The 25,912-nt window shown below is 42.7% G+C and overlaps 1 protein-coding gene across 1 annotated transcript; it reads right to left on the bottom strand.

Moving 5' to 3' along the window:
* Positions 1–157: 157 nt before the first annotated feature.
* mtg1 (mitochondrial ribosome-associated GTPase 1) lies at positions 158–24,210 on the bottom strand. Its single transcript, XM_052041488.1, has 11 exons — positions 23,941–24,210; positions 17,883–17,947; positions 17,130–17,234; positions 16,122–16,208; positions 14,895–14,951; positions 12,456–12,546; positions 11,894–11,955; positions 8,377–8,473; positions 6,542–6,623; positions 2,945–3,057; positions 158–2,192 (listed from the first exon to the last, which is right to left on the bottom strand). The coding sequence occupies exons 1-11, from the start codon at positions 24,038–24,040 to the stop codon at positions 2,095–2,097; spliced, it is 957 nt and encodes a 318-aa protein (XP_051897448.1). The 5' UTR covers positions 24,041–24,210; the 3' UTR covers positions 158–2,094.
* Positions 24,211–25,912: the final 1,702 nt, after the last annotated feature.

Raw genomic sequence — 25,912 nt, 5'->3', positions numbered from 1 at the left:
ATCACCCTTTAACCATTATACCTTTTAATGTTGTAAGTAAATCAAATGAGTTGAGACAATTTGATGAGCATGAGTTTCACCAACAGAAGGATAGCGCAGCGGGTAAGGTTGTGTTCTGGGAGCTTACGATAATGGAATGCTCACAGTATGACAACTGTCAGGGATTTAGTGATAGCTTTATTAAAAAAAAATGCTACATTTTAAGGGTTATAATGGAAACAGGTTTACATGGTTAAACAATGGTACAAAATTGGTTTAATAGTAACACCCTTAATATCCATAATTACTGCATCATTTACATTGATTACAAATGGAAGCAGATTGCATTCAATGTGATGGTTTAAAAATTCTTTAACTAATTTTCATTTTTTTTCTTCATCATATAAGGCTGACTTAAACATATGGACAAACTATGGTTGTAATTAGAGCTCTAAAGTCTTTGCCCTGAAATATTAACCACTTCTCTCCAGTGCTGCCTGATTTGCTGAGCAGTTTGTTCTTGTGTCTGAGTAGGGTACCTTCTCCAATATAGTACTAAAAAATATCTTTAACAAAATATATACTCAAAAACAATAACAATTATTTACGGCAACATCACATCTTGATGAAAGGTCTCTGAAAAGAGAATTTTGTAAATGTACCACAGTGCAGGTAGTCCCCAGGTTATGCAAGGGTTCTTTTCCTGAGAACTGTCTGTAAATTGAGTTATCTGCATGTCAGAAATTATGGATTTCTCAGTAAGGGAAAACAAGTGGATAACAACAGAAGGTCATTCCTTTGCAGCCAGTCACCACAGCTATGGTCACTAAAGAGCCAGAGTGCCAGCAGAGGCAATGAAATTCTAACATGACATTTCTTGTCAATTTTTGTAAATCCTAACAAGTCATTGTGGAAGCTTTAGAGAGAGTGTAAAGGAGATTTACCAGGATGCTGCCTAGATTAGAGAACACGTCTTATGAGGAAAGGTTGAGCGAGCTAGGGCTTTTCTTTTTGGAGCGACAGGATGAGAGGTGACTTGATAGAGGTGTATAAGATTATGAGGGGCATAGCTAGAGTGGACAGCCAGCACCTTTTCCCCAGGGCGGCAATGGCCAATACCAGAGGTCATCAGTTTAAGGTGAGCGGAGGAAAGTTTAGGGAGATGTCAGAGGTAGTTGTTTTTTTATTACACAGAGTGGTGGGTGCCTGGAATGCACTGCCGGGGTTGGTGGTAGAGTAGGGACATTTAAAAGACTCTCAGATAGGCATGTGGCTGTACGGATTATGGGCTGTGTAGGAGGGAAGGGTTAGATTGATCATGGAGTAGGTTTATATAGATCGGCACAGCATTGTGGGCCAAAGGGCCCGTACCGTGCTGTTCTATGTTCTTTTTAATCAAACCATAGTTTAAGTACTTGGCTATTTACCTGTAAAGACATTTTTAGCATCAATTATTTTGTTATTTTAAACCAAGCATCCATGGTCAAGTACACTGACAGGTTTGTTTGTACATATTTAGAGTTCCATGGGAGAATTTGTGTAAAGACTGATTTCTGTAAGTCAGTTCTTCCATAACCTGGGAGCCTCTGTACGACGATAATGTTGGGCAAATTCCTTGAGCATATCTCCTAGCACTGTTTTAACAAACTTTTGAATGATGCCAAATTTAATGTAATTCCAAACTTTAAATATAATTTAGCTGGAAGACCACAATCAATTCCCTACATTTCAGGAAATTAATTGGTGAATTTCAGTTCTTTCCTGATCCACGAATGGAGCTGGTGTAGTGATGTGATGGGTTTAATATTCAGCTCTTGGCTTTGCTGCAACTTTCAACCTGTAGAAGGACTTGTTGCTCCATTCTGTTTTTCTTTATTTTTGAAAGTTGCTCATACAGCACAGCACATGTATTTTATGTTGGACAGCAGCCATCCCCTGCCTATTCAGCAGCTTTTATCTTTTTAAATAAACATTTTGTGACACTGGACAACCATGACTGTGCCCGAAGAGCTTAAATACAGATCCCATTGACGAGATCCTTGTGCTCTTGCCTGACAGGTAACCTTAAATCTCCAGTAAAGCGTGCTTCTGATTTTCAGACCAGTAGCATTAACTTCAGTCCAGCATAACCTTCCCCAGTTCTCCTTTCCGGAACACTCTGATGAAGTCGTATGCAGCTGCACTGTAGTTTGGCATGAGAATGTTCACATCACCTGGAAAGTTGCAGCAATGCTGGTTATTTTTACCCAGTCATATATAAACTTGATCAAGCATCTAATCACATCTTGCTTTATAAATGAAGGAGCAACAATATTTTAATGCACTGTATTTAATAATACTAATGATGTATTATCCAACTTAGTATAAAATATGCACGCTGGTATTTAAACCCATAACTCTCACAAACATATACAGCACTAACCCTATAATGTAGGGCACAGAAACAGGCCATTCAGCCCAACTAGTCTCTGCCAGCATTGATATCCCCCATGAGCCAACTCCCATCCTTGCCGTTAAATCTCTCTCTCTAGTCCAGCCTCCCTTAAGTGCACCTGTATTATTTGCCTCAGCCTATCCTTGCAGTGAATTCACCATTTTCACCACTCTTTCACCACACAAGTTTCTCCTGAATTCCTAGCGGATTTCTTGGTGGCTGACACTGCTGGCCTCTGGTTGGGATCTTTCCCACAAGTGGGCAAGTGTGGTCTGTGTCCATTCCTTCAAAATGTCAGCATTGTTTTAAAGACCCCGATTAGGTCACCTCTGAAGAGAGAAGTGATGCAGTCTGTCAAGTCAGGCCATCTCCCCTAACGTGTACACCTGATGGCATGCTAACTGAATCAAGTGTGGCTTCCCCTGACTGGGATAAATCATGGTCCAGATTGACTTATGGCAAATACCAAAAGAAAATCAGACGATTTATTTTTCAATAAGCATTAGCAGTAACGCACAGTTCAGAACTCACCCACACCAGTAATGGCTTTCACTTTCTGTGTTTTGCCTAATTTCACAGCTATCTTTTTCAGCACAGTCTGTAAATCATCACAAGGCTCTCCCAGTTGGTATCGCTCAACGTAACTGAAAGGGAAGGCACAGAACCTTGTAGAGAGATTTCAATCACAACTAGAGGATTTAAGCAAATAACTAACAAAATTTTTTTTTGCTCTTAGTCTTGCTTCCCTGGCATTGCCTTGCCCTTGAGGCAGATCACCATGGGTTTAAGCCTAAAACACTAGAATATTTAAGTACAGTAAAATGGAGACACAACACTGCAGATGTTGGGCCCTGGAGCAAAAAAAAGAACAAGTTGCTGGAGGAACTCAGCAGGTCAGGCCGCATCTGTGGAGGGAAACGGACAGCCGCTGTTTTGGATCGACACCCTGCATCAGGACTTGAGTGCAGTGCTGGCAGAGCGATGGACAGCAGGAGAGTGTGTCAACTGGATGTGATGTTAAACCATCTGCACCTTCAGAACAGATCCAGTGGCATTACTAAAGGAAGAGTATGCAAGTTCTCCCAGCACTTACCACTCAAACACCTCTACAAAGAGATGCTTATGTCATTTATCCCAAAAGTGTTGGTGGGAACCTGTTGGCTATCAACTTCTGGCATTTCACAAGTACTTCACTGATTGTAAATTGTCAGGATGTCCTGAGGATGTGGAAAGAGAGTGTAGAAGCATTCTTGTTTCTTTCCTTCAAGTTCCTCTCTGTTCCAGAATTGATCAACAAGGCGCCTAGTACAGCTTCATAAATGCTGCAAAACATCCCAAACTGTCTCACTCGAGTGGCAAATAAACACCAGACCCACGGGAGACTTAGGAAAGAGGATCAAAGTCCAGTCAAGGATGAGATCTTGAAGCTGGTGAATGAAACAGTGCAGTTCAATGAAGAATTCCAGAATACAAAGGGTGTGATGGTTGAAGGTTCAGCACATTGGGATTGGGAGACCAGGCCATCAGGAATATTGGGAGCAAGTACTTAACCAAATAACTGGAAAGGTAATTGGAATGTTGGTTATTATTACAAAGGGATGGAATATAAAAGTGGGGAAGTCTTTCTCCATAACTGCTCAGGATGCAGTGCAGACATACCTGGAATTTTTGTGTACGATTCTGAAGCCCTTCTTTAAGAAAGGTTGGAGTTGCATGGAAGCAGTTCAGAGGAATTTCTCAAGAGTGATTCTTGGGATGAGGTACATGTCTTGTGAAAAGTGGATGAGTAAAGTGGGCCAAAGCTCATTGGAGTTTAGAAGAGGCAAGGGGATTTGGCAGGGTAAATGCTGCAAGGTTTGCCCTGCAGAGGTGGGAGCTTAGTTTCAGAATAAGTGGTCACCCATTTAAACCAAATGGGAGGAGGAATTTCTTCTGAGGGTGGGGAAGCTGTGGTATTCTCTGCCCACAGAGTGATAGAGTTACTGTAAATGTTCAAGGCCGAGACAGACTTTTGATCTATAGAGGAATCAAAGGTTATGGGCATCAGGCAGGAAAGTGGAGCAGAGGTAAAGATCAGATCAGCCATGATCTTAAGAATTAATGGAGCAGGCTCTATAGGCTGTTGGACGATTTCTGCTCCTAATTCCTATGTTCTTGTAAATAGTTGGATGTCACAGAAGCAGTGTAGAGCCAAATCAAGCAGGAATTTATGAACAAGCCACATCCAATCTATTTTCTGTAAAAGTGGGGTGGGGGGAGGGTGGTAATTGAGGCCAGCAAATCAGGCACCATAGACAAGCCTAATTTTGTGTGAGGAAGGATCTGAGTGGTAAGGTTCTGTTGTCAGATGTTCTTTCACAGACTTTGGTACATTATTACTTATATTTCAGAAATGACTGGAAGTGTGGGCAAGCCTACTACAGGCAAGCTTGCTTGTGTCTTCACCAGATGTTGCATTCATGGACTTCCTGCACTGATTCCGACAGGTACACAAGGAAGCAGAGAAACTTCTTTAGCCTAAACCTGAGTGCTGAGGTAAATCATCACACTCCCTTTACACATGCACATAAATTATTAAATATAGGGAATATAGTTTCATAGTAGGCTGTCCAAAAAGGTAGAGGAATATGGAATCCCTGTGATTCAAAACTGGCCAGAGGCAGAAAGCAAAGGAGAACGTTGTGAGAGGAAGGGCGTTACCAGTGAGGTTCCACACTGCTCAGTATTTGGTCCTTTGGTTTTAACTATCTAATTAATGATTAGACTTAAATGTAGGGACACACAGGATGAAGAAGTTTGTTGATGATAGAAAAGTTGGCTGTGGCAGAAAAAGCTTACAGCTTTAGGAGGACACAGATGGTGTGGTCAGTTGGGCAGAATTGCAAATGAAATTAAGTGCATTTGGGAGGTGAAATAAGGCAAGGGAACATGCAATAAATGGATGGATGGATATGGAGAAGTGTGGAGGGACAGAGAAATCTTGGCGTGCATGTCTACAGATCCTTAAACATAGCAGATAGAAACGCAAGAGGTTAAAAAGGCACATGGGATGCTTTATATTCTATGCCTTAAAGAAAAGAGCAGGGAGATAATGTTAGAACATACGTTACTTGTTTCGATATAGCTTAATGTGTACAGTTCTGGTCACCATATTACAGGAAAGGTGTGATTGTACTGGAGCAGGTGTAGAGGAGATTTACAAGAATGTTGCTAGGATTGGAAAACTGTATGGTGCAGCTCCTTTTGGAACAGGGGAGGCCAATGAGAAACTTAATTGCGTATAAAATTGAGGGGGCTAGACAGAGTATATAGGAAGAACCTATTTCCCTCAACAAAGATCAAAGACACAAAGTGGAAGGGTTAGAGGTGAGATAAGGAAAGTCTTTCACCAAGAGGGTGGTGGGGATCTGGAACTGACTGCCTGTACGGTTAGAAGAGACAGAAACCCTCATTATGTTTGAGCAATCCTTGGATGTGAATGTGAAGAACTGTGACCCATTGCTGGAAAGTGGGATTAGACTGGTTAGCTCTTTCTCAGCCAGCACAGATACAATGGGGGAATTCGGCTCCTGTGTTGTAAATGTTCTATGATTCAATGTTGTTTATGTTCCAGTGTAACAAAACAGTGGAAGTTTCTCACATATGCCCCTTGGGGATCTGGAAGATGAAAAGTCAATGGGCAATCAGATGTTAAAATGTTGCACATCTTTACCTGTGACTAGCTGTCTGCACAGATACCAAATAGAGAAATTTTAGAGGGAGGATATTGGGAAGGGGCAGTGCAAATCATTTTTGTTTTTAAAAAGACAAGTAACATTGCACTGGTGAAACGAGTTGAATTTCCCTTTTACATTCTGATTGACCCTGACAACCGAGGCAGAAACACTGATCTGATCCAAAGAGGCAGAATTGTATAAAGGCCAAACACCCAACAGAGTGTTGTTTATCCAAAGAAAACGTGACATCTTATTTTACCATCAAACATGCCTGTGAAACTACTCCAGGACTCTCATACCCTGGCTTGTGATTAATACACTATGAAACAATACTGACCATTCAGAAAATGCACAAATGCTGACATGCTAAACAAAAAGAACATGCTCAAAAGTAGTGTAAGACGATGCTTACTCAAACTTCTGCTGTTTATTGAGAGTGAAGAGAAGATAATCTGCAATTATTTCCTCTCCTACCAAATGGTCCAATATTGTTCCTGTGGGAAACCAAATACAGAACACTTACATCGAAAGAAAGATAAACCTTGCATTTAAAACTACATTTTGTAAACTCAAAAACATTCCAAAGATGTTCACAAATTTACTTCTGAAGCACGGTCACTGCGGTCAGCAGCCAATATGCATGTAGTACCAACAAACATCAATGAGTTGCAGTCATCTATCTTGGTACCATTGACTGTGGAACTCCTTGTTCCTTGTTGTTAATTAGTGCCATTGGATCTTTAACACTGATGGACTTATGAATAGATCAAAAAAGGGCCTTTGTTTTAATGGATCCATCAGGACTCCTACTCAATTTGATATTGCACAGGATCAACCCGAATTATGGTCCCAAATCTCTTCAGTAGAAGTTGGAACCACTACCACCCGACTAGGAGCCAAGAATAATACAACATCCAACTTCCTTCCTCTTGATTTAGTACAACCTTAACTTTATGGCCACAGAGTTAAATAACAGGAATGTGCCACATATCATTTTGAGTTACAAGTCCTTGCAAGTTACTGCAAGGTTCAGTACAGTGCATTCCTTGAGTCTGTGCTATAAGATTTTATTTCAGTGGTCCATTGAGATGTCATAAAACGTGGTAAACAGTTTCTCTTTTCCTTACATGCTGACAGTTCACGGTTACAGACACCCTAAATGTGAAGTTATAGACCAGCTGTGACGGTTGTTCAGAGAAATGAATTGATCATACATACTCTACAGCTATTTAAGCAATGGATAATGAGCCTCTTAGGAGTAAGTAATGCTAAACAATATTTACACAAGGACTTGTTTCTGTGGCAAATACTTCCTTAATATTCCAAGAGATGTTGATATATTTACACCAGCAAGTGTGGTAATTAACTTAATAGTTGCTCAATAAACTGACAATTTTCAATATAATTGCCTAAATTTGTCTGACTGTGCAGGGCTAAATTAAGGGCAATTAGCAAGCAGCTCAAAGCATAACTAGATCACAAAGGTTTAAACCAGAGGATATTAGTTGCAGTGACTGCTGCTTGTGCAAGAGTCTGGTGCAACTCTAAATATGTTCTTCACAAATTCTAACTTTTTGATAGTATATAGTCATCTTTCTTTGATACGTGTTTGTTGCTGTGCAATCTTCTTGTTTCAGCCCCTCAATGCAAACACACCTGGCAATCAATGCAATGGTTCAACTCCAAACAATTTACTTGTTTCTACAAGTTATTTTGCAGTCTTTAAAGTGCAAACCAGAGATCCTGAAAGATGTGTTTCTAGATCAGAACAACAGGTACAGAATGATTCGTCCACTGAAGTATTATATCCTGGGTCCAGGCACTATTGCTGGCCCTGATGTAGAAAGGTGTTCTATTCCCAGCATTGTGCCTAAGGATTTAGGGATCCTGCTCTTTAAATTACATTTTCTATGGGAAATTATCCAGATTTTTGTTTTGGCTCTACTGCTATGGCAACATTGAGAACTGGTTACACAAGGAATTCTCAGCACAAAGTTGTGTTCTTTTGCTGAGGCTGATTCAGTGGAGACTCACCAGCATTCAGTCAGCAACACATGGCTTTTAACTGTTAGTTCTGTAAGTCCTAAAAGGGATTTCACTAGTCAATGTATAACCTCATTGCTCAGTGGAAAACAACTAACCCGAATACAGTTTTAATAAATTGACAAACAACAGCTAATGATTTACTATTGTCAGTGTTTATCTAGTGTGCTAACAACTTTACCAAACTCCAAGTGTAGAACATACCACAGAGTGCCAGCTTCAAACCTATTTCCACGCTTTCAATGTGTGGAGAAAAGACGCCAGGAGTATCTAGTAAGTATATGACGGGTCTCTCGCAGACCTGCAGAAACACAGAACATTAATATCTTCTTAGAACTACCTTACTGGAGTACAAATTAAGGTGATGAGAAAAATACCCAGCCTAGATTATAGCCAGTTGAAACTGCAGCTGGTACTCATGTGACAAAGTACTCATTAATTCTGCACTATATATAAAACAATCAGGCCACAGTAACCTTCAGCTGTTCTCCAGGAGTCCCCTTTACAATGGCTGAGCCATTTACTATCAACAACTAGTCACTGCAGGAAGATGATCCATAATGAGTGGGCACATTAAAACGACACCCTCCATCGTGAAATAACCATGAGTGATTTTGTCAATGTCTGCTGATATTCTGCATTTTTACCAAGAACTAAGGAATCGTTAATTCTCTGGATCTCAGTATTAATCACGTGGTATCAGCTGTACTGAAGAGGGGTGGGGCAAGTCAGTTTCAAGGACAGATAGCTCTTTGCTCCTTTCAAAGCATAATGATGTGGGTTAGGTTTCTGCAGCAGTATTGCTTCTGGATATTCAATCCCAATTTAAACTGGATAAGAACTCTTCTGGGAACTTCAAACCAGATAAAGCTGACTGGTATGAAAAAAGGGTTGATGCTAATCAAATAATAAATATTAAAATACAACATTCTTTGATTGCTTGGTAAATCATCCCAACAATATTATTTTAACGGTAAGCATGAGTGACAGGCAGCTATTTTGGAATTTAAATTTTGTATAAAGCTGTACCAGTTGATGACAAACTTTCAGGATCTCTTAAAGACCTCTCAGTATTTGGCCAATTACATTCTTTTAAACAAAATATATAGGACTGTTGAAGAAGGTAGTTGATTCCAACCACAGTGGAGCTAGGGTCAGACCTGTTTAACTAATTTCAAGATGGGGAGTCGGCTGGACAGGGAATAGATTTCGGAAAATGTTACATTTGCACTGCAGCTGTAAAATATCACCTCCTACCACCAGAGGTCTCAAATACACCTCATGACAAAGATGCTTGCACTATTGGAAATGAGTCTTTACAATCTCTCTCCCTTCAACATCCAGTGCTAATCGTTAAAACTTCACCCAACTAGGTTTTAATCTGCTCTCACACCAGTACCCAGCTCTGGAAGTGTAGCACACGTATTCGTGTTGTCATACATGTCCACATAGTGCACCTGGAATCTATACGAACAAGCAGCCAATAGAAAGTCACTGTTGCCAGTGATGTGCTAGGTTTGACAGGTGTCGGCACAACTTAGTATTGTGGTGCAGGAATTATGGATATCGTGCTGCACCTTCTCAAATAGTTTGCACTTTGAAGTACAGGAGTCTTGATGTCACCAGGAAGGTGCAACACAATATCCATGATCTCTGCACCACAATACAGAGTTGTATCATAACTAATTGGACCAACTACATGACTGACAACAGAGAAAGTGTAAAACTGGGCTTTTGTTTCATTGACAGAACACTGGCATCATGGGCAAGGACAGCATTTATTGTTAATCATAAACTGTTGTTGATAGGCCATTTCAAAAGGTGGTTAGGAATCACCTCTAGATCCAGATCATGGCCAGATTGGGTAAAGTCAGCAAACTTCCTTGCCTTATGACAATCCAAGAGTTTCATGTTGCCTGGTGACTACAACTCATTAATCCGGTTTTTGGATTACTGGTCCAGTAACATTACCACCATAGCTCAACTGTTGCTGGGAAGTAATCTTAAAGTAATCCAGCGGTGTCTCTAAAGGTTACATGAGGCCTGTGCATTACAAGGTGATGACAGAATACCAAAGGTTGCTTATAGCATGAAATACCTTTCTCTGTGTAAGAATTACAGAGGCGAGGACATTTACTCCATGGACAACACGAGTCCTGATAGTACTTAATTCACATCATGTTTGGAGAATTCAATTTTAAGCAAAGCTGGTTTATGTGGAACCTCCTACTGGAGGTGGGGGAAAAAGATTGGTCATCTGAGGTGGATCTGTGGTGGCCATAGTAATCTTCTTCATCAGAAAAGATAGCGTCTCCACAAAATGTTTTGTAATTCACCAAGGTGGTATTACCAAAATGAAACTGAAAATACCATCAATAACAATTTGAAATCAATGTTTATTTACAACTTACCCATTAGTTTTAAATCGGTCATTACATGCAACTTGATAGCAGGAGAAGGCCACTTGAGCCTGCTCTGCCACTTAATAAGATCAGGGCTGACATGATGTAACCTTAATTCCGCATTGCCATCTCCCAGAGTAACCTTTCACCCCATCCCCCACCTGCAGCTCCCTTGATTATCAAGAATCTATCTATCTGGCCTTAAAAATAATAAAAAGGACACTGTTGCCAACATCCTTTCAGGAAGGGAGTTCCAAAGACTCAAACCCTCTGAACAAAATAAAAATTACCTTACCTCTATCCTAAGTGGGTGACTCAGTGTTCAATCCACAACCATCTGGTCAAGATCAAATCCACTCTCACTCTTCTAAACTCTAATTTCAATGCTGTTTTTTGTAATATGCTGTTTGATCTTCTGATCTGCTACTTATTTTTGTCTAATGATAGTATTAATTTAAAGAAAAGCCTATGTTTAACACTTTTATTTAACCATAGATGATGGCTCCTCCCTTTGGAGCTTTCCTTTCTTATTGGATTCTGTGCATTCTGAAAGATCCCCCTAAATGTCTGCCACTGCATCTTGATTAACCAATCCCATAAGATAATTTGCCTGTTCCCTTCAGCCAGTTCTACTTTCATGCCCTCATTCTGTTTCTTAATTTAGTGCTTAGCTCCGCATACTGACCATGCAGATCCACTTTCATCGTCCTGCCTGTGTAACTGGTACCTACTCATCCCACGACAACGGGATCCTCCCTCTCTGCTCTCAACCCACCACCCAGTCAACTGCAAGTTCTCTCCAGTCCAAAGCAGATGGGCACCAGAGCTTTGAGGACTCTTGTTCTTTGCTGCAACCTCCCTTACTCTACTGTTCCCCACTATCACCGCTTTCTTGTTTGGTCTCCCCACTTCAATGGCTTCTACATCTTAGGGCAGCTCCCTCTCTATCCAAACGATCTGACAGACCTTCAAACTTAATGGACAATTTTAAAGGCAAACGCTCCTGCACTCTTCCCTTCTGGATCTACTTACCTGCCTTCCTTGTGGTAACATTCCCCTGTCCCTGTAACACTTATGCATTACACAAGCATAAAAGATGATGGGTGCTGTGCGATATGATTCGTGTTTCTACTTGAGGCATTAGCCATAACTGAGCTCCAGTTAGCCAACTAATACATTTGTCGACCATCAGTAATAAGCAACAATACCTCATCAAGTATCCTGTATGTATCAGGGAATGAAATTCCAAAGGATGCCCTCAGAATACCTGCTGAAAGTACCATTATTTTCTAAACTTAACTTTTTTTTAATATATTTACCTGAATCTTTGTAAGGACAGCTCTGGTAATCCCTGGTGTACCACCAACCCTGGATGCCTTGCCTTAAAAGAAATATGGTAAAGCCTTTAGCTCTTGAGCAACTTGACTGTATGTAAAAGTAGAAGCAAAATGGTGCTTTTCTAGAATTCAATAATGAGGCACACAAGTATTGCTGGATTAAACTGGGCTGAGAGAAAACAAATAATGCTCCATAATTTTACATACCACCAGAAGAAGGGTGACCTCCATCGGGAGGTTATCACCACTCCATTTGAGGTCTCCTGTGGAATTTTAAGGGAAGTTTTAAGGGAAGTTCCCAGCAGGGAAGCCAGTTTATAGGACTTGAGCCAAAGATGGAGCAACAACACTGGAATTAGCCATGCTGTCCTCACTGAAGCTCAGTATCCTTAGCCCTGATGTTCAGCGACCTTGTGATGAATTGCAAAACATAATTAATCATTTATTCACTAATAAAGGAGATTGTTAGAACTCTGACAAATGTAGTCTTCCCACAAATTCAAACAGTTTTGTGCCCACTCAGGTTTGTGTAAACACATCATACCTTTTTTTAAATACATTCTTCGCATGGCATTAATGAGGGATGACTTCCCGACATTTGGAACACCGATCACCATCAAACAATACTCCATATTCTAACAGGAAACAAGGTAAATGTGGATATTTCTCATTACCAGGTGTTCTAAATAACCCAATGAGTCCAACTTCTAATGATTATGCTTATATGTTCTACATAGTCTATCAGTTTTATATAAGACTGACACAATTAAGACAGAAATCCACAACAGTGGTGACCTGATTGATACAAATTCTGAATATTTATCAGTCTTGAGAACATGCCTTTCCCTCAAGTAGTCCAACTCTCCTATTATAGTGTTTGTCCTCATTTTAAACCTCCCTAAAGATTTTGATTCCTCTGCCCTGACAAGGAAATGTTTTCTAAGATTTATCACCCTTCCAGATTATAAAAACTATTTCAGAGAAGAAATCACGGAAAAACTATGTCATAGGAGAAGGCCATTTGGCCCATAATGTTAATGCTGGTCAGAAAGGCTACCCAACCGTACCCCACCTTCCAGCACTGGGTCCAGAGCCCAGTGAGTAGCGGCTCTTGAAGTATACATCCAAACATCTTTTTAATGTGTTGTAGGTTTCTGACCAAACCACCCTTTCAGGCATGGAGTTACAGACCACCTGGGTTACTGGGTTAAAAATACTTTCCTCATCTCCTAATCCTTGTACCAATTACTTTAAATCTCTGCTCCCTATTTTTGAACCCTCTGCAAAGGGAAATAGGTCCTTTCTATTTATTCTGTCCTGGTCCCTCATAATTTTATACATTTCATTTGTTTCCCCTCAGCCTCCCCAGTTTCAAATAAAATAATCCTAGCTTATCTGATTTTTTCTCCTCAGAGCTACAATTTTGCAGGCAGCATCCCTGTAAATCTGCTCCGCACCCACTCCAGTACAATTACGTTTCCTACAATGTGGTGAGAAGAACTGCATGCCAAGCTGTGGCCAAACAAGTGACATATATAGTCAGAGTACAACTTCCCAGCTCTTATACTTCATGCAAAAACAATCTGCTAGAGGAACTCAGTGGGTCAATCAGCATCTGTGGAGGGAGAGGAATTGTCGACGTTTCAGGTTGAGACCCTGCATCGGGACTGAGTCAGTCTGCCTTGGCATCTGCAGTCTCGTGTCTCCTAATATTTTACGCCTTGGCTAATATAGGAAAGCATCACACAAGCCTTTTTAACCACCTTAGTGACTTGTCCTGCTAGCTTTAAATGGTCCGTGGACAGACACTCCAAGATCCCTTTATTTCTCCACCCAGTTAATATCCTGCCATTTATTGTACATTCCCAAATGCATTACCCCATATTTCTTTGGATTAAATTCGTACTTCTGTCAACTGACCAAACCATCCATTTCTCCTAAAGATTTATTCCTCACTACCAACCACATAACCAATATTCATATTATCTGTAAACTTCTTTATCATGCCTCATACATCTAGGTCTAAGTTATTAATAGAAATAACAAAAAGGGACCAAGTACTTAGCCCCCTTTAGAAGCCACTGATAAACAGTCTAGCAGTTACTAAACACCCTTTGCTTTCTGCTACTGAGCCAAATCTGGATCCAATTCACAGTTCTCCTTTAAATCTCATGGGCTTTCACCTTTTTCACCAGCCTGCTAAAATCCACACAGACTGCGTTAAACACATTGCCTCCATCAACCCTCCTTGTTACTTCTTCAGAATATTCAATCAAGTTTCTCACAATTCAAACTTATATCAAGCTTTTCTGGTACAATAGGCCCTGGAGTCCTCTGAATAGCCACTAGGCAATTCTCCTTCCACAGACGCAGTACTAATCACTCTACAAGTAATATAGAAGATCAGTGTAATGAAGGGGGAACTTTGGTCACAAGTTGAACAATATATTTTAATATCTATCCAGAGGAAACTGTCATTTCAAATTTTGCTACTACAACACAGTGGGAAGCGGAATTTGTTTCCCTAATGTGCAAATAAAAATTGCAAAGCATGGACTTACCTGTAGAATTATCAAGTTACATTGAAAAGGGCAATTTAGCAACAGGATGGACTAAATTTCATGTACCAAATATTTTAAATGACTCTACTGGTTAGGAAATCACACACAAATTGTTTGCTCCAAACTTCAAAGCCATCTAAATAGTTACCTAATGGCTACTGTGAAGAATTATGTGTGAACTAATATCGCAAAAACTTATTTATTTGGATACATTCCATACGCTGTTACACGTTGTAGATTCCTTTATACCCCTGTACTTAGCACACTGACATACACACAGAAACATGTCACCCAAGTGATGAGTGATATCAAGTGGTAGATGCACAGTTCTTTGCGTGTGATTAGGTATTATGCATATGCACTGGTTTGTGACATCAACTACCAAATGTACATTATGAACAATAATTAATCAATCTGCTTACCTCTGTTCGATGATACCGGTCACTTTTCTGAATGAGGTCTGTAACAGTGGGAACAATCTACCAATAATCCAAAAGCAGCAATTAATGATCAAATCAAAAACCTTCTAAGGTTATCAAATAGGAATTATTTTTAAACCTGGAGAGAGAACACATTTTCTGCTGCCCTGTTAAACATCAAACTATTGTTTGGATAGTGACTGGGAGTAAGTGCCAACTAGCTTCTTATTATTACTTAGGTTCTAATAAATGTATGATGGTTGACAGCTCTTACAGTTCTCTTAGCATTAATTTTCCTGCAATGATTTTTGGCAGTTCAGTTATAGCTGTATTGTGTGGTCCATGTTACTCCAAAACAATAATCAGGGTAGAACTGAGCTACAATCAAGCCAGCATCTGTACACCACTTGGCACAGGTGAGAGATTGCCTCAAGGAGATAGAACACATTCCTTCACCTCTGTATGATGATACTTCATGTGGTGCAGTGCTAACACTTAATTAATTAAAAGTTTGAAAGTAGGCAATCTACTGGAGCACATTTAAGTTTATAACAATTATAACTTTGTAATCAGCATTCCTTTAACCAGTAATTTCTCCAGCATAGAGAAACTGATCACTGACACTCCCGTACATCCTTGAAATATCTGTAGATGGGTGTCTGCTTTTCTGATTGGAGGATGGTGGAATCAGACAAAGAACTCTTTGTGCAATGCCCTAAACTCAGGGACCAATGGTAAAATAGTGTATTTTTTTCACGATTGAATAAGGATATATCATGTCTGTGTCACTGTGAAATTTGAAGCACTTTGGTAATCTGATTCTTAAAGCGGCACCAGAATTCAAGTTATGCAAAAACACTCTACAAAGGCATTGTGTTTGAAGCTAGTCTTGGTAACTGAAGTAGGATCCTGATATCTCCGCAAAGGGTAGGTTATCAGGTAGTCCACATGTCCGTATTAACTCTGGCTGGTATGGTGAATGACAGGATTTGTGGCTGCCCCTATCCATCTAAGTATGAGGGATTGTTTCCAGGTTTCATATCAAGTTTTTAAGATGAAGTAAGATTCAGGAAGGAAATCATTGTTGAATAGATGCCAATTTTTGTCCACCATTTTGAATCTCCTCATAGTTGGGTGGATATTCTAAATGGCCCCACCATTACAATCAAAGGAAACTTCTCATGGAGTAAAGTGAATTCAAGTAAATTCAAATTCAGTTTAAGAACTCACTTCTTTTACGTGTACATCCCTGTCCTGTAAGCAGTTTGTGAAGAGGACGTTTTGGACTCCTTGTTCTTCCAATTGCTTCAGAATTCGCTGAACAATAAACAAAAAATAAGCTTCTTCTGACAGACGTATTGTGTAAAGAATACTCTGTTAAAAAATGATTGATTACATTGCTATTGTGGCTCAGACTTGTGCCTGATTTTATCAAGTATTAAATTTATATCCTACAATTCTTAATTCAGAATTTTTTGTAATCAAGACCAAAGATCAGAAATTATGTTTCTAGAATTCAGCCTTAAAGTGCTTTGGGGTGCCCTGACATATGGAAATGCACTATATAAATGCAGTTCTTTTCAAAAAAAAACCTCTGAGGAAGGAAAACTTGGCTCCCACTCCTGCATTGATTCCAGAATCCAGAAGAAAATGACTTTATAATTTTTATGATACAGGACAAGAATCACCAATATTTGTATAATTCATTGTCTAAAATATCCATGGAACTACCTCAAATCTTTTTATCCATGCCATCCCATTCCATAAAAACAATGACCAAGATCATTCTAATTTCAGAAAGTTTGTCTTGACAATACTGCAGCTTGTATGCAGCTGTACAACTGCAAGGTTACTGTGACCCTGACGATTAGATAAACATTTCTTGATACACTGACAATCTTTTGGTATTCTTCTCATAACCTGAGGCAGAAACTTATTTCCTGAGCCATGATTAGACACAATAAATGCAGTGAGGTAGCACTATCAGGGCACAGCATTACAGCGTAGCATGTTTATGGCTGGTGTCATGTGGTAAATTTCCATTCTCTCAGATGAATGTCGAGGCATTACTGCTCTGGGCTGCGCTCCTGGGAGAAAGGTAAAGTTGGATATAATTCATCACAAACTACTTTTACATTTCCCCCCACTTAGAAATACAAGTACTGGGAAAACTGGGAAAACTGGGAAATAACATGCAGTTACAGAACTATTTGCAGCTCAGCTTGTTCCTGTACAGACCTGTTTATCCGTTAGGTCAGCTACATCCATTTTGTTCAGCACCAGTAGATGTGGTCTGACATTCAAGGTCTCCTTAAATACAGGGTTGCGCCCAGACAAAGGAATGTACTAATGAAGGTCAAGGATTATTGAAGGTGGTTTATAGCCATGAAGAGGAACTCTATTAACCCTTTCCTCTGCAGACACCACAATTACCCATTATTATGACTGTTAGCTGGTTATGATGCCCCTTTTGTTTGACATTCTAGGCCACAAAGTGAAACTGCCTATTTTAGAGATAGCCTTATAATAGCAATTCCTGCAAAATAACTTGTTGGTGGTACTAGATCAATCATTTCAATCACCAGTTTCTAAAATGCTGTGGGGGAAATTCTGTCACATTGTAACACAGGCCTGGAGAGACCCCAAATTGATCTACAGTTCCTCTCAGATAAAATTATTATCGAATGATGTTAATGCCTACAATCAAGAATTTCCCTTAATTGCATCTTAGATGAGGTACACCCGGGTACTTTGGAACAGCACCTGGCAAAGAACCAATTTTACCATGGCGCTGATGGCAAGTGAAACTATTTGCTCCGAGGGCAAATTGCAAGTGAAACAAACGTTTACTAAATAATTGAGGTGCCTCATGTTATCTTAACTGTTAAGTACATTGCCATTTTAATTACACATGCCTAATTCTCCAGATGCTCAATTTTCCTAATAGCTTTTGGGGTAAACTGTTTAAAGGAGTACACTCTTAAAGGATATTCGTGCATCATGAACTTCAATTATACAATCCACTTTTTTCAGACTGGCTCGCATCTTTTTAAGTCCTGGAGTAAAACACAACAGAAACAAGCTTCAGGATACAGAGCATGGTTTTGTAAAGTAAAAGGAAGCTACCTGCAACCCAATCATTTATGCAAATGAAAGATTATGATTCATAAACTCAGTTATATGGTAAGAAAAAAATCTCTTAGAATCATATAGCACATGAAGAGGCCCTTTCAGTCCACCTCCTCCACTGACTGCGATGTCTATCTCTGCTAATCCTACCTGGCTGCATTAGGCCCGTGTTCCTCTAATCCTTCCCTATCCAAGTACCTGACCAAATGCCTTTCAAACAACAGCTGTGTGAATTTTGCAGCAATTTTTTTCTGCTTCATTGCATTAACTATAGCAGAGCTAATGTGGAAACTCATCTCCCCAGCACTGGTTAGGAGAGAAATAAAAGAACTGGCCACCTCAAATGTTCCCAGTCAACTCCAGGGATTGCTGTTATCTACAGCAATTATCCCACACACTTAGACAGTTTGATGCTCAGCCAAGTAGCTTCAATATATAACTGCAGTAAAGGCACATTTGATGTCTTGATTTTGATTAACATTTGCACTTATGACTCTGGATTAAGCCCACATACTCTATGCTGACACTGACAGCTGACCAGTGAAGCTCTGAAGCAACAATGCATCATTAGGGAGCTCATGCAGCATGTTAAGCAGGACATCCACAGCAGTATGTAATTTGCCTAGCAGCACATAGATAATGACAAACTATAATTAAAAAGCAAAAAAACTGATGATGCTGGAAATCTGAAATAAAACATATATCCGCAGGTCAGATACCATCAGAAGCGAGAAACAGAGTTATCATTTCAGGTCGAATTCAACAACTCCACATTCTGTGTCTGTGTCAGAATTGGCCAGTTCCACCGTAAGCCATCCCTCTGTAATATTGCCTCAGTTTTCCTCTCTCCACTAGCACAGCCTGACCTGCACTTTCTATACTCCTGCATTTCAGAATCAGATTTATTATCACTGACATATGATGTGAAACTTGTTGATTTGCGGCAGGAGTACAGTGTAAAGACATAATTACAATAATAAATAAATACTGCAAAAAAAGGAATAATGAGGTAGTGTTCGTGGATCGTTCAGAAATCTGGTGGCAGAGGGGAAGAAGCTGTTCCCGAACTATTGAGTGTGGCGTCTTCAGGCTCCTGCAGCCCCTCTCGATGGTGGTAACGAGAAGAGGGCGTGTCCCGGGTGGGGAGGGTGACAAAGGACCTGAAACACTAACCCCATTTTTCTTTCCACAGACGGTGCCCCATCTGCTGAGTATTTCCAGCATTTTCCATTTCTGTCTCAGATTTCCAGAGGACATCTTCAACCTCTCACTGCTGCAGTCGGAGGTTCCCACCTGCTTCAAAAGGGCATCAATCGTACCAGTACTCAAAAAGAGCAGGGTTAGCTGACTCAACGACTATCGCCCAGTAGCACTCACATCTACTGTGATGAAGTGAGAAAAAGAAAGGACTGCAGATGCTGGAATCTAGATGAAAAAACAAGATGCTGGAGGAACTCAGCAGGTCAGGCAGCATCCATGGAGAAAAGCAGGTGGTCAACACTTCGGGTCAGGACCCTTCTCCAGGACTGAAGATGGGAAAAGGTGAAGCCCAATATATTGGGGGGGGGGGGGGCGCGGTGGACAAAAGTGGGGAGGCGGGGTGGGCACAAGGTGGTGATAGATAGATATCTTTATTAGTCATATGTACATTGAAATACAGTGAAATGCATCTTTTGCGTAGAGTGTTCAGGGGGCAGCCCGCAAATGTCGCCACGCTTCTGGTGCCAACTTCCTAACCTGTACGTCTTTGGAATATGGGAGGAAACCGGAGCACCCGGAAGAAACCCACGCAGACACGGGGAGAATGTACAAACTCCTTACAGTGGCCAGAATTGAACCCGGGTCACTGGCGCTGTAATAGTGTTACGCTAACTGCTACACTACTGTATAGTAGGTACAGGTAAGAGATAGTGATGGGCAGATGTTGGGGGGGGGGGGAGTGGAGAAGGGGAGAACAGATCTACCGGGGGATGGGTCAAAGGTATGGAGGCAGGCGACCTTGGGGGAGGGGAGGAGAGGGAAAGGAGAGAGAACCAAAAATGGCAACGAGAAAACAGAGAGGGAAGGGAAGAGAAGAAGAGGCAGGTGGGTGGGGGTGTGTGTGGAGATTACTTAAAGTGGGAGAATTCGATGTTCATCCCATTAGGCTGTAAGGTCCCAAGACGGAAAATGAGGTGTTGTTTCTCCAGTATGCTTTGGATTTCTCCTGGCAGTGGCAGAGACCAAGGACTGATGTATCAGTGATAGTGTGGGAGGGGGAGTTGAAGTGACCGGCAACGGGGAGATGCAGATCACGGTTACAGATGGAGCGCAGGTGTTCTGCGAAACAGTCACCTAGTCTGCGTTTGGTCTCACCAATGTAGAGGACGCCACACTTGGATCACCGAATGCAGTTGATTATATTAGGGGAGGTGCAGGTGAATCTCTGCCTCATCTGAAAGGACTGTTTGGGTCCCTGGCTGGAGGTGGTGTAGGGGCAGGTGTTGCACCAACGGCAGGGGCTGTGGAAAGTCCCTGGGGTGGGAGCGGGATGGGTGGGAAGGGAAGAGTGAACAGGGGAATCGCGGAGAGAGCGGTCCTTGCAAAAGGCAGAAAGGGGTGGGGAGGGGAAGATATGGGGTTCCGTTGGAGATGGCGGAAGTGGCGGAGAATGATGAGTTGGATACGTAGGCTAGTGGGATGAAATGTCAGGACAAGGGGGACTCTATCCCTGTTGGGTCTGGGAGGTGGGGGTGAGAGCAGAGGTGCGGGAAATGGCAGAGATGCGGGTGTGAGCTCTCTTGACCACAGTAGGAGGGAAGCCACAGTTAGTAAAGAAGTTGGACATCTCTAATGTCCTGGAGTGGAAAGCCTAATCATAGGAGCAGATGTGGCAGAGGCGGAGAAATTGAGGGAAAGCGATAGCGTGCTTGCAAGAGACAGGGTGGGAGGAGCTGTAATCAAGGTAGCTGTGGGTGTTTGTACAAGATGTCAGTGGATAATGAATCTCCTGAGATGGAGGTGGAGAGATCGGTATTAGAGATAGTCCAAGTGAATTGGAGACCCGGGTGACGATTAGTGATGAAATTTATGAAACTGTCGAGTTCTGCACAGGTGCAAGAGGTGGCACCAATGCGGTCGTCGTTATAGCAGAGAAAGAGTTGAGGAATGGGGCCAGAGTAGGCTTGGAACAATGTAGCCAACGAAAAGGCAGTCATATCTGGGGCCCATGCAAGTGCCCATGGCTACACCCTTGTTTTGTAGAAAGTGAGAGGAATCAAAAGAAAAGTTGTTTAGGGTGAGGACAAGTTCAGCCAGGCAGAGGAGAGTGTTAGTGGAAGGGGACTGGTTCTGTCTCTGGTCGAGAAAGAAGGGGAAGGCAGTGAGGCTGTCATGATGGGGAACGGAGCTACATAGGGACTGGATGTCCATAGTGAAGATGAGGTTGTGTGTACCAGCGAATTTAAAAGTTATGGAAGAGTTGGAGAGCGTGTGAGGTGTCACGGATGTAGGTGGGAAGGGATTGCACTGGGGGGGGGGGGGGGGGGGGGGGGGGGAAGGTAGGGAACAACAGGATAGTGTCCAGGTACAAGGATACGAGCTCAGTGGGGCAAGAGCATGTGGAGACAATAGATCCTCTGGGACAGTCCTTCTTGTGGATTTTGGGGAGAATGTAGAGCAGGCAGTCCTAGGTTGTGGCACTATCATGTTGGTAGCTATGGGGTGGGGTGGTGGGGGGGGAGAGGTGATGGGGTCAGTGATGGTGCAGGAGATAATATCCTGGTGGTCCTCGGTGGGGTCATGGTTCAGGAGTAGGTAGGAGGAAGTGTCCAAGAGTTGGCGTCTGGCCTCTGCAAGGTAGAGGTCAGTACGCCAGACTACAATGGCACCACCTTGGTCGGCTGGTTTGATGACAATGTCAGGGAGGAGATGGAGAGCAAAGCGTTCAGAAGGGGTGAGGTTAGAGTGGGTGAGGGGAGCGGAAATGTCAAGACGGCTGATGTAGCGCCAACAGTTAGCTATGAACTGCGATGAAGTGCTTTGAGAGGTTGGTCATGGCTAGAATGAGCTCCTGCCTGAGCAAGGACCGGACCCGCTACAATCTGCCTACTGCCACAACAGGTCTACAGCAGATGCAATCTCACTGGCTCTTCACTCGGCTTTGGAGCACCAACAGCAATACATACGTCAGGCTGCTGTTTATCCAATACAGCTCGACTTTCAACACATTCATCCCCACAGTACCAATCAACAAGCTTCAAAACCTGGGTCTTTGTACCTCCTTCTGCAACTGGATCCTCGACTTCCTTATCGGGAGACTACAGTAATAACATCTCCTCCTCGCTGACAATCAATACAGGCACACCTCAAGGATGCGTGTGTAGCCCACTGCTCTACTCTCTCTACATTCCTGACAGTGTGGCTAGGCACAGCTCAAACACCAACTATAAATTCGCCAATGACACCACTGCTGTTGGCAGAATCTCAGATGGCGACGAGGAGGCGTACAGGAGTGAGATAGATCGGCTGGTTGAGTGGTGTTGCAACAACAACCTCGCACAGCGTCAGCAAGACCAAGGAATTGATTGTGGTCTTCAGGAAGGGGAAGTCTGGAGAACACACACCAGTCCTCATTGAGTGGTCAGCGGTGGAAGGGTGAGCAGCTTCAAGTTCCTGGATGTCAACATTGCAGTGGATCTATCCTGGGCCCAACACATTGATGCAATCACGAAGAAGGCATGCCAGCAACTCTATTTCATTAGTTTGAGGAGATTTGGTATGTCACCAAAGGCTTTTGCAAATTTCTACAGATGTTCAGTGGAGAGCATTCTGACTAGTTGCATCACCACCTGGTATGGGGGCTCCAGTGTGCAGGATCCAAAGAGGCTGCGGAGAGTCGTAGACTCAACCAGCTCCATCATGAGCACAACCCTCCCCAACATCGTAGATATTTTCAAGAGGCGGTGCCTCAAGAAGGCGGCATCCATCATTAAGGACCCTCACCATCCAGGACATGCCCTCTTCACGTTACTATCATCAGGGAGGTGGTACAGGAGCCTGAAGACCCACACTCAATGATTCAGAAACAGCTTCTTCCCCTCCGCCATCAGATTTCTCAACAGTTCATGAACACTACATCATTATTTCTCTTTTGCACAATTTATTTATTTTGGTAACTTATAGTAATTTTATGTCTTGCACCGTACTGCTGCCGCAAAACAACAATTTTCACGACATACGTCAGTGATAATAAACCTGATTCTGAGAAATCTTGGGCAGCATGGATGAGTTGGGCCGAAGGGCCTGTTCCTATACTGTATAACTCTATGACTTCATGTGTCTGCCTGGTCTCTCAGCAATCCCACCAGTCCCATTTCCCATAGACTTGCACCTTTCACCTCCACAGGTGCTGCCCGACCAGCCGGGTACGTCCAGCATTGTTTTTATTCCCACTGCCTCACTTGGACCCTGACCCATTCTCTCTCACAAACCCACCAATGCTCCTGACTCTCTCCCACCCCCAATACCCCCTTCCTCCTCCCCACCCCCCCACAACACCCCCAACTCCTCCCCACACCCAACACCTCCCCACCCCCAACACCCCTAATTTCTCCCCACACCACCTAACACTTCCCCAATCCCCACACCTCCCCATCCCCCAACACCTCCTAACTTATCCCCACCCCCCAACACCCCTATTCCTCCCCACACCCCCAACACCTCCCCACTCCCTAACACCCCTTATTCCTCCCCATCCCCAACACCTCCTAACTTATCCCCACCCCCTCAACTCCTCCCCACCCCCAACACCCCCTCAACTCCTCCCCACCCCCAACTCCCCACCCCCTCAATTCCTCCCCCCCCCCGGCTTCCACCACCACATCCACCCCCCTACAACCACCACCCCCGCTCCCGGCCCAGCGGCTCACCCCGCCGCTACCTTTCGCCATGTGCCCCGGGAACCATCGCGCCACGTCGCGGTTGCCGAAGTCGAAGCTGTGCCGCAGGCGGAGGGCGGCCTGCGCCGCTCGGCCGCTCATGGCCTCGGACTGTCCCGGGCCTCGGCCGCCGCCTCTCCTCGGGCCCGGCCGCCGTTACCCCGACAACCGCTGATTGACAGCGCAGCTGGGACCGTCTCCAAATCACCCGGCACCGCAGAAGCGTGTGGCGCGCAGCTCGGTGCTTCGGAGCATTCCGCCAGGCACAGCTTCTGTCCCACACGGGGGCTGCAGTGGGCCAGGAAGTGTACAGCACACTTAGTCGCTGCACAACTTGCCCCTTGCATTCTACTGCCTGTTTCATCCCAACAAGTCCCAAAGTTAGGAAGATGCAGCTGTTACAAGCCAGGTTGTTACTTGGTGAATGTCCCTTTAAGGCACCTGGACAGTAGTGTGTCAGGGCAAGATTATAATTGGAGATGGACTGGCTGTTTGCATAGAGAGTCCAAGGGAGAGAGAGACACACACTGACACCGACTCTGACTGCTGGTCTCTGTACCTATGGATGAGGAACCATAGCTGTGTCTATCGCTGCAATCCATGTATGGATTTTTGGAGCAATCAAGTGGAGTTCACCTTGTCATTAACCTATAGTGAGAAACAGGTATTTCTGTGGGTGGCCACATATCGAATACCTTTGGGGTGGCAGATACTTCAAAACAAAGCAGTGGAGATCTTTGGAGATTTAGGTGTCGTTTGGGTTCCATCGTGGAACATGTGGATTTCATAAACTCTCTCTACATTTTTTCAGTCAACGGTGGTTGTGCAAAAGCCTTTGCTCACGTTCTAGCTTATGACTTGCTGAATTGAACTTTGAGAACTATTCCTCGACTTGGGGTTTGAGAATTTGCCACACACACACACTTCGAGTTTAGTCTTGGGGTTAATGTTTAATATCTAATGTTTTCATTTTTCTTATTATTACAAGTAATTATTAATAAAATAGTTTCTAACACTTATGCATGGCTCATTGTGTTTCTATTGTTGCTGGTACGTAACAGCATCCTAAAAGTTAGGAGTATATTTCAGTAATGTAAAACTTCCAAGATTTTTTTCCATCAGATTAAAGTTAATTGCATGTTATTCCAAACAGAGAATTTAATAGTCCTTTATCAGACAGATTTGAGAGATTAGTCTCCTGAATGTATTTCAAACCATTGCTAGACCTTGATTAAAATTAAACCAATCATATTGTGGTTGGAGGCAAATTACAACTGATTGTTGCTGACACAAAGCTGCTACCCTACTCAGTCTAGATTTGCACCATTGCAATGCACAACTTTGAAGAGTTGATGTGCAAAAAAGGGAAATTATGGAGTTAGTAACAGGGGTTTCTGTGCTTGTGGGCATGACTTCAGGATGATATGTTGCCTCCCTGGCAACAGGGTCAAGTGTCACTGTATGACTGCTTATCATTTTGAACAGAGGGTGAAGTGCCAGGGGTTGTAGTCCACACTGGTATCCACAACATATAGAAACATAGACAAGTACAGCACAGGAACAGGCCCTTCTGCCCACCATGTCCACACTAATCATGATGCCAAATTAAACATCCCGTTTGCCCACACATGGTTTATATCCCTGTTTGTTCATGTGCCTGCCTAAATGCCTCTGAAATGTTGCTATCGCATCTGCTTCCACTCCTTAAGTCTCAATGGCCTGTAATTTCCTGGTTTGACCCCATTGCCCTTCTTAAACAAAGGAACAACATTAGCTCTTCTCCAGTTTTCTGGCACCTCACCTGCAACTAAAGAGGATACAATGACTTCTGTCAAGGCTCCACCAATCTCCTCCCTGGTGTCCGTCACTATCCTGAAATATACTCTGTCAGACCCTGGGGACTTACCCACCTTAACATTTTTCAAGACACTTTACATATCAACATGTCCTAGAATTCAACATACCCCTCTTTAA

This window comes from Pristis pectinata, chromosome 30, assembly GCF_009764475.1.
Source record: "Pristis pectinata isolate sPriPec2 chromosome 30, sPriPec2.1.pri, whole genome shotgun sequence".
NCBI lineage: Eukaryota > Metazoa > Chordata > Chondrichthyes > Rhinopristiformes > Pristidae > Pristis > Pristis pectinata.
Note: the sequence above shows the minus strand (reverse complement) of the source record. Positions and strands in the feature narration are given on the sequence as shown.

Excerpts from the sequence above, each read along its gene's own strand:
- mtg1 (XM_052041488.1), bottom strand. The coding sequence starts at position 24,040 with ATGAGCGGCCGAGCGGCGCAGGCCGCCCTCCGCCTGCGGCACAGCTTC. Across the intron at positions 8,474-11,893 it reads CTGTCCTTACAAAGATTCAG|GTCTGCGAGAGACCCGTCAT; the intron begins GTAAATATATTA and ends GTGTTTCTGCAG. Across the intron at positions 3,058-6,541 it reads AATAAACAGCAGAAGTTTGA|TTACGTTGAGCGATACCAAC; the intron begins GTAAGCATCGTC and ends CTTCCCTTTCAG.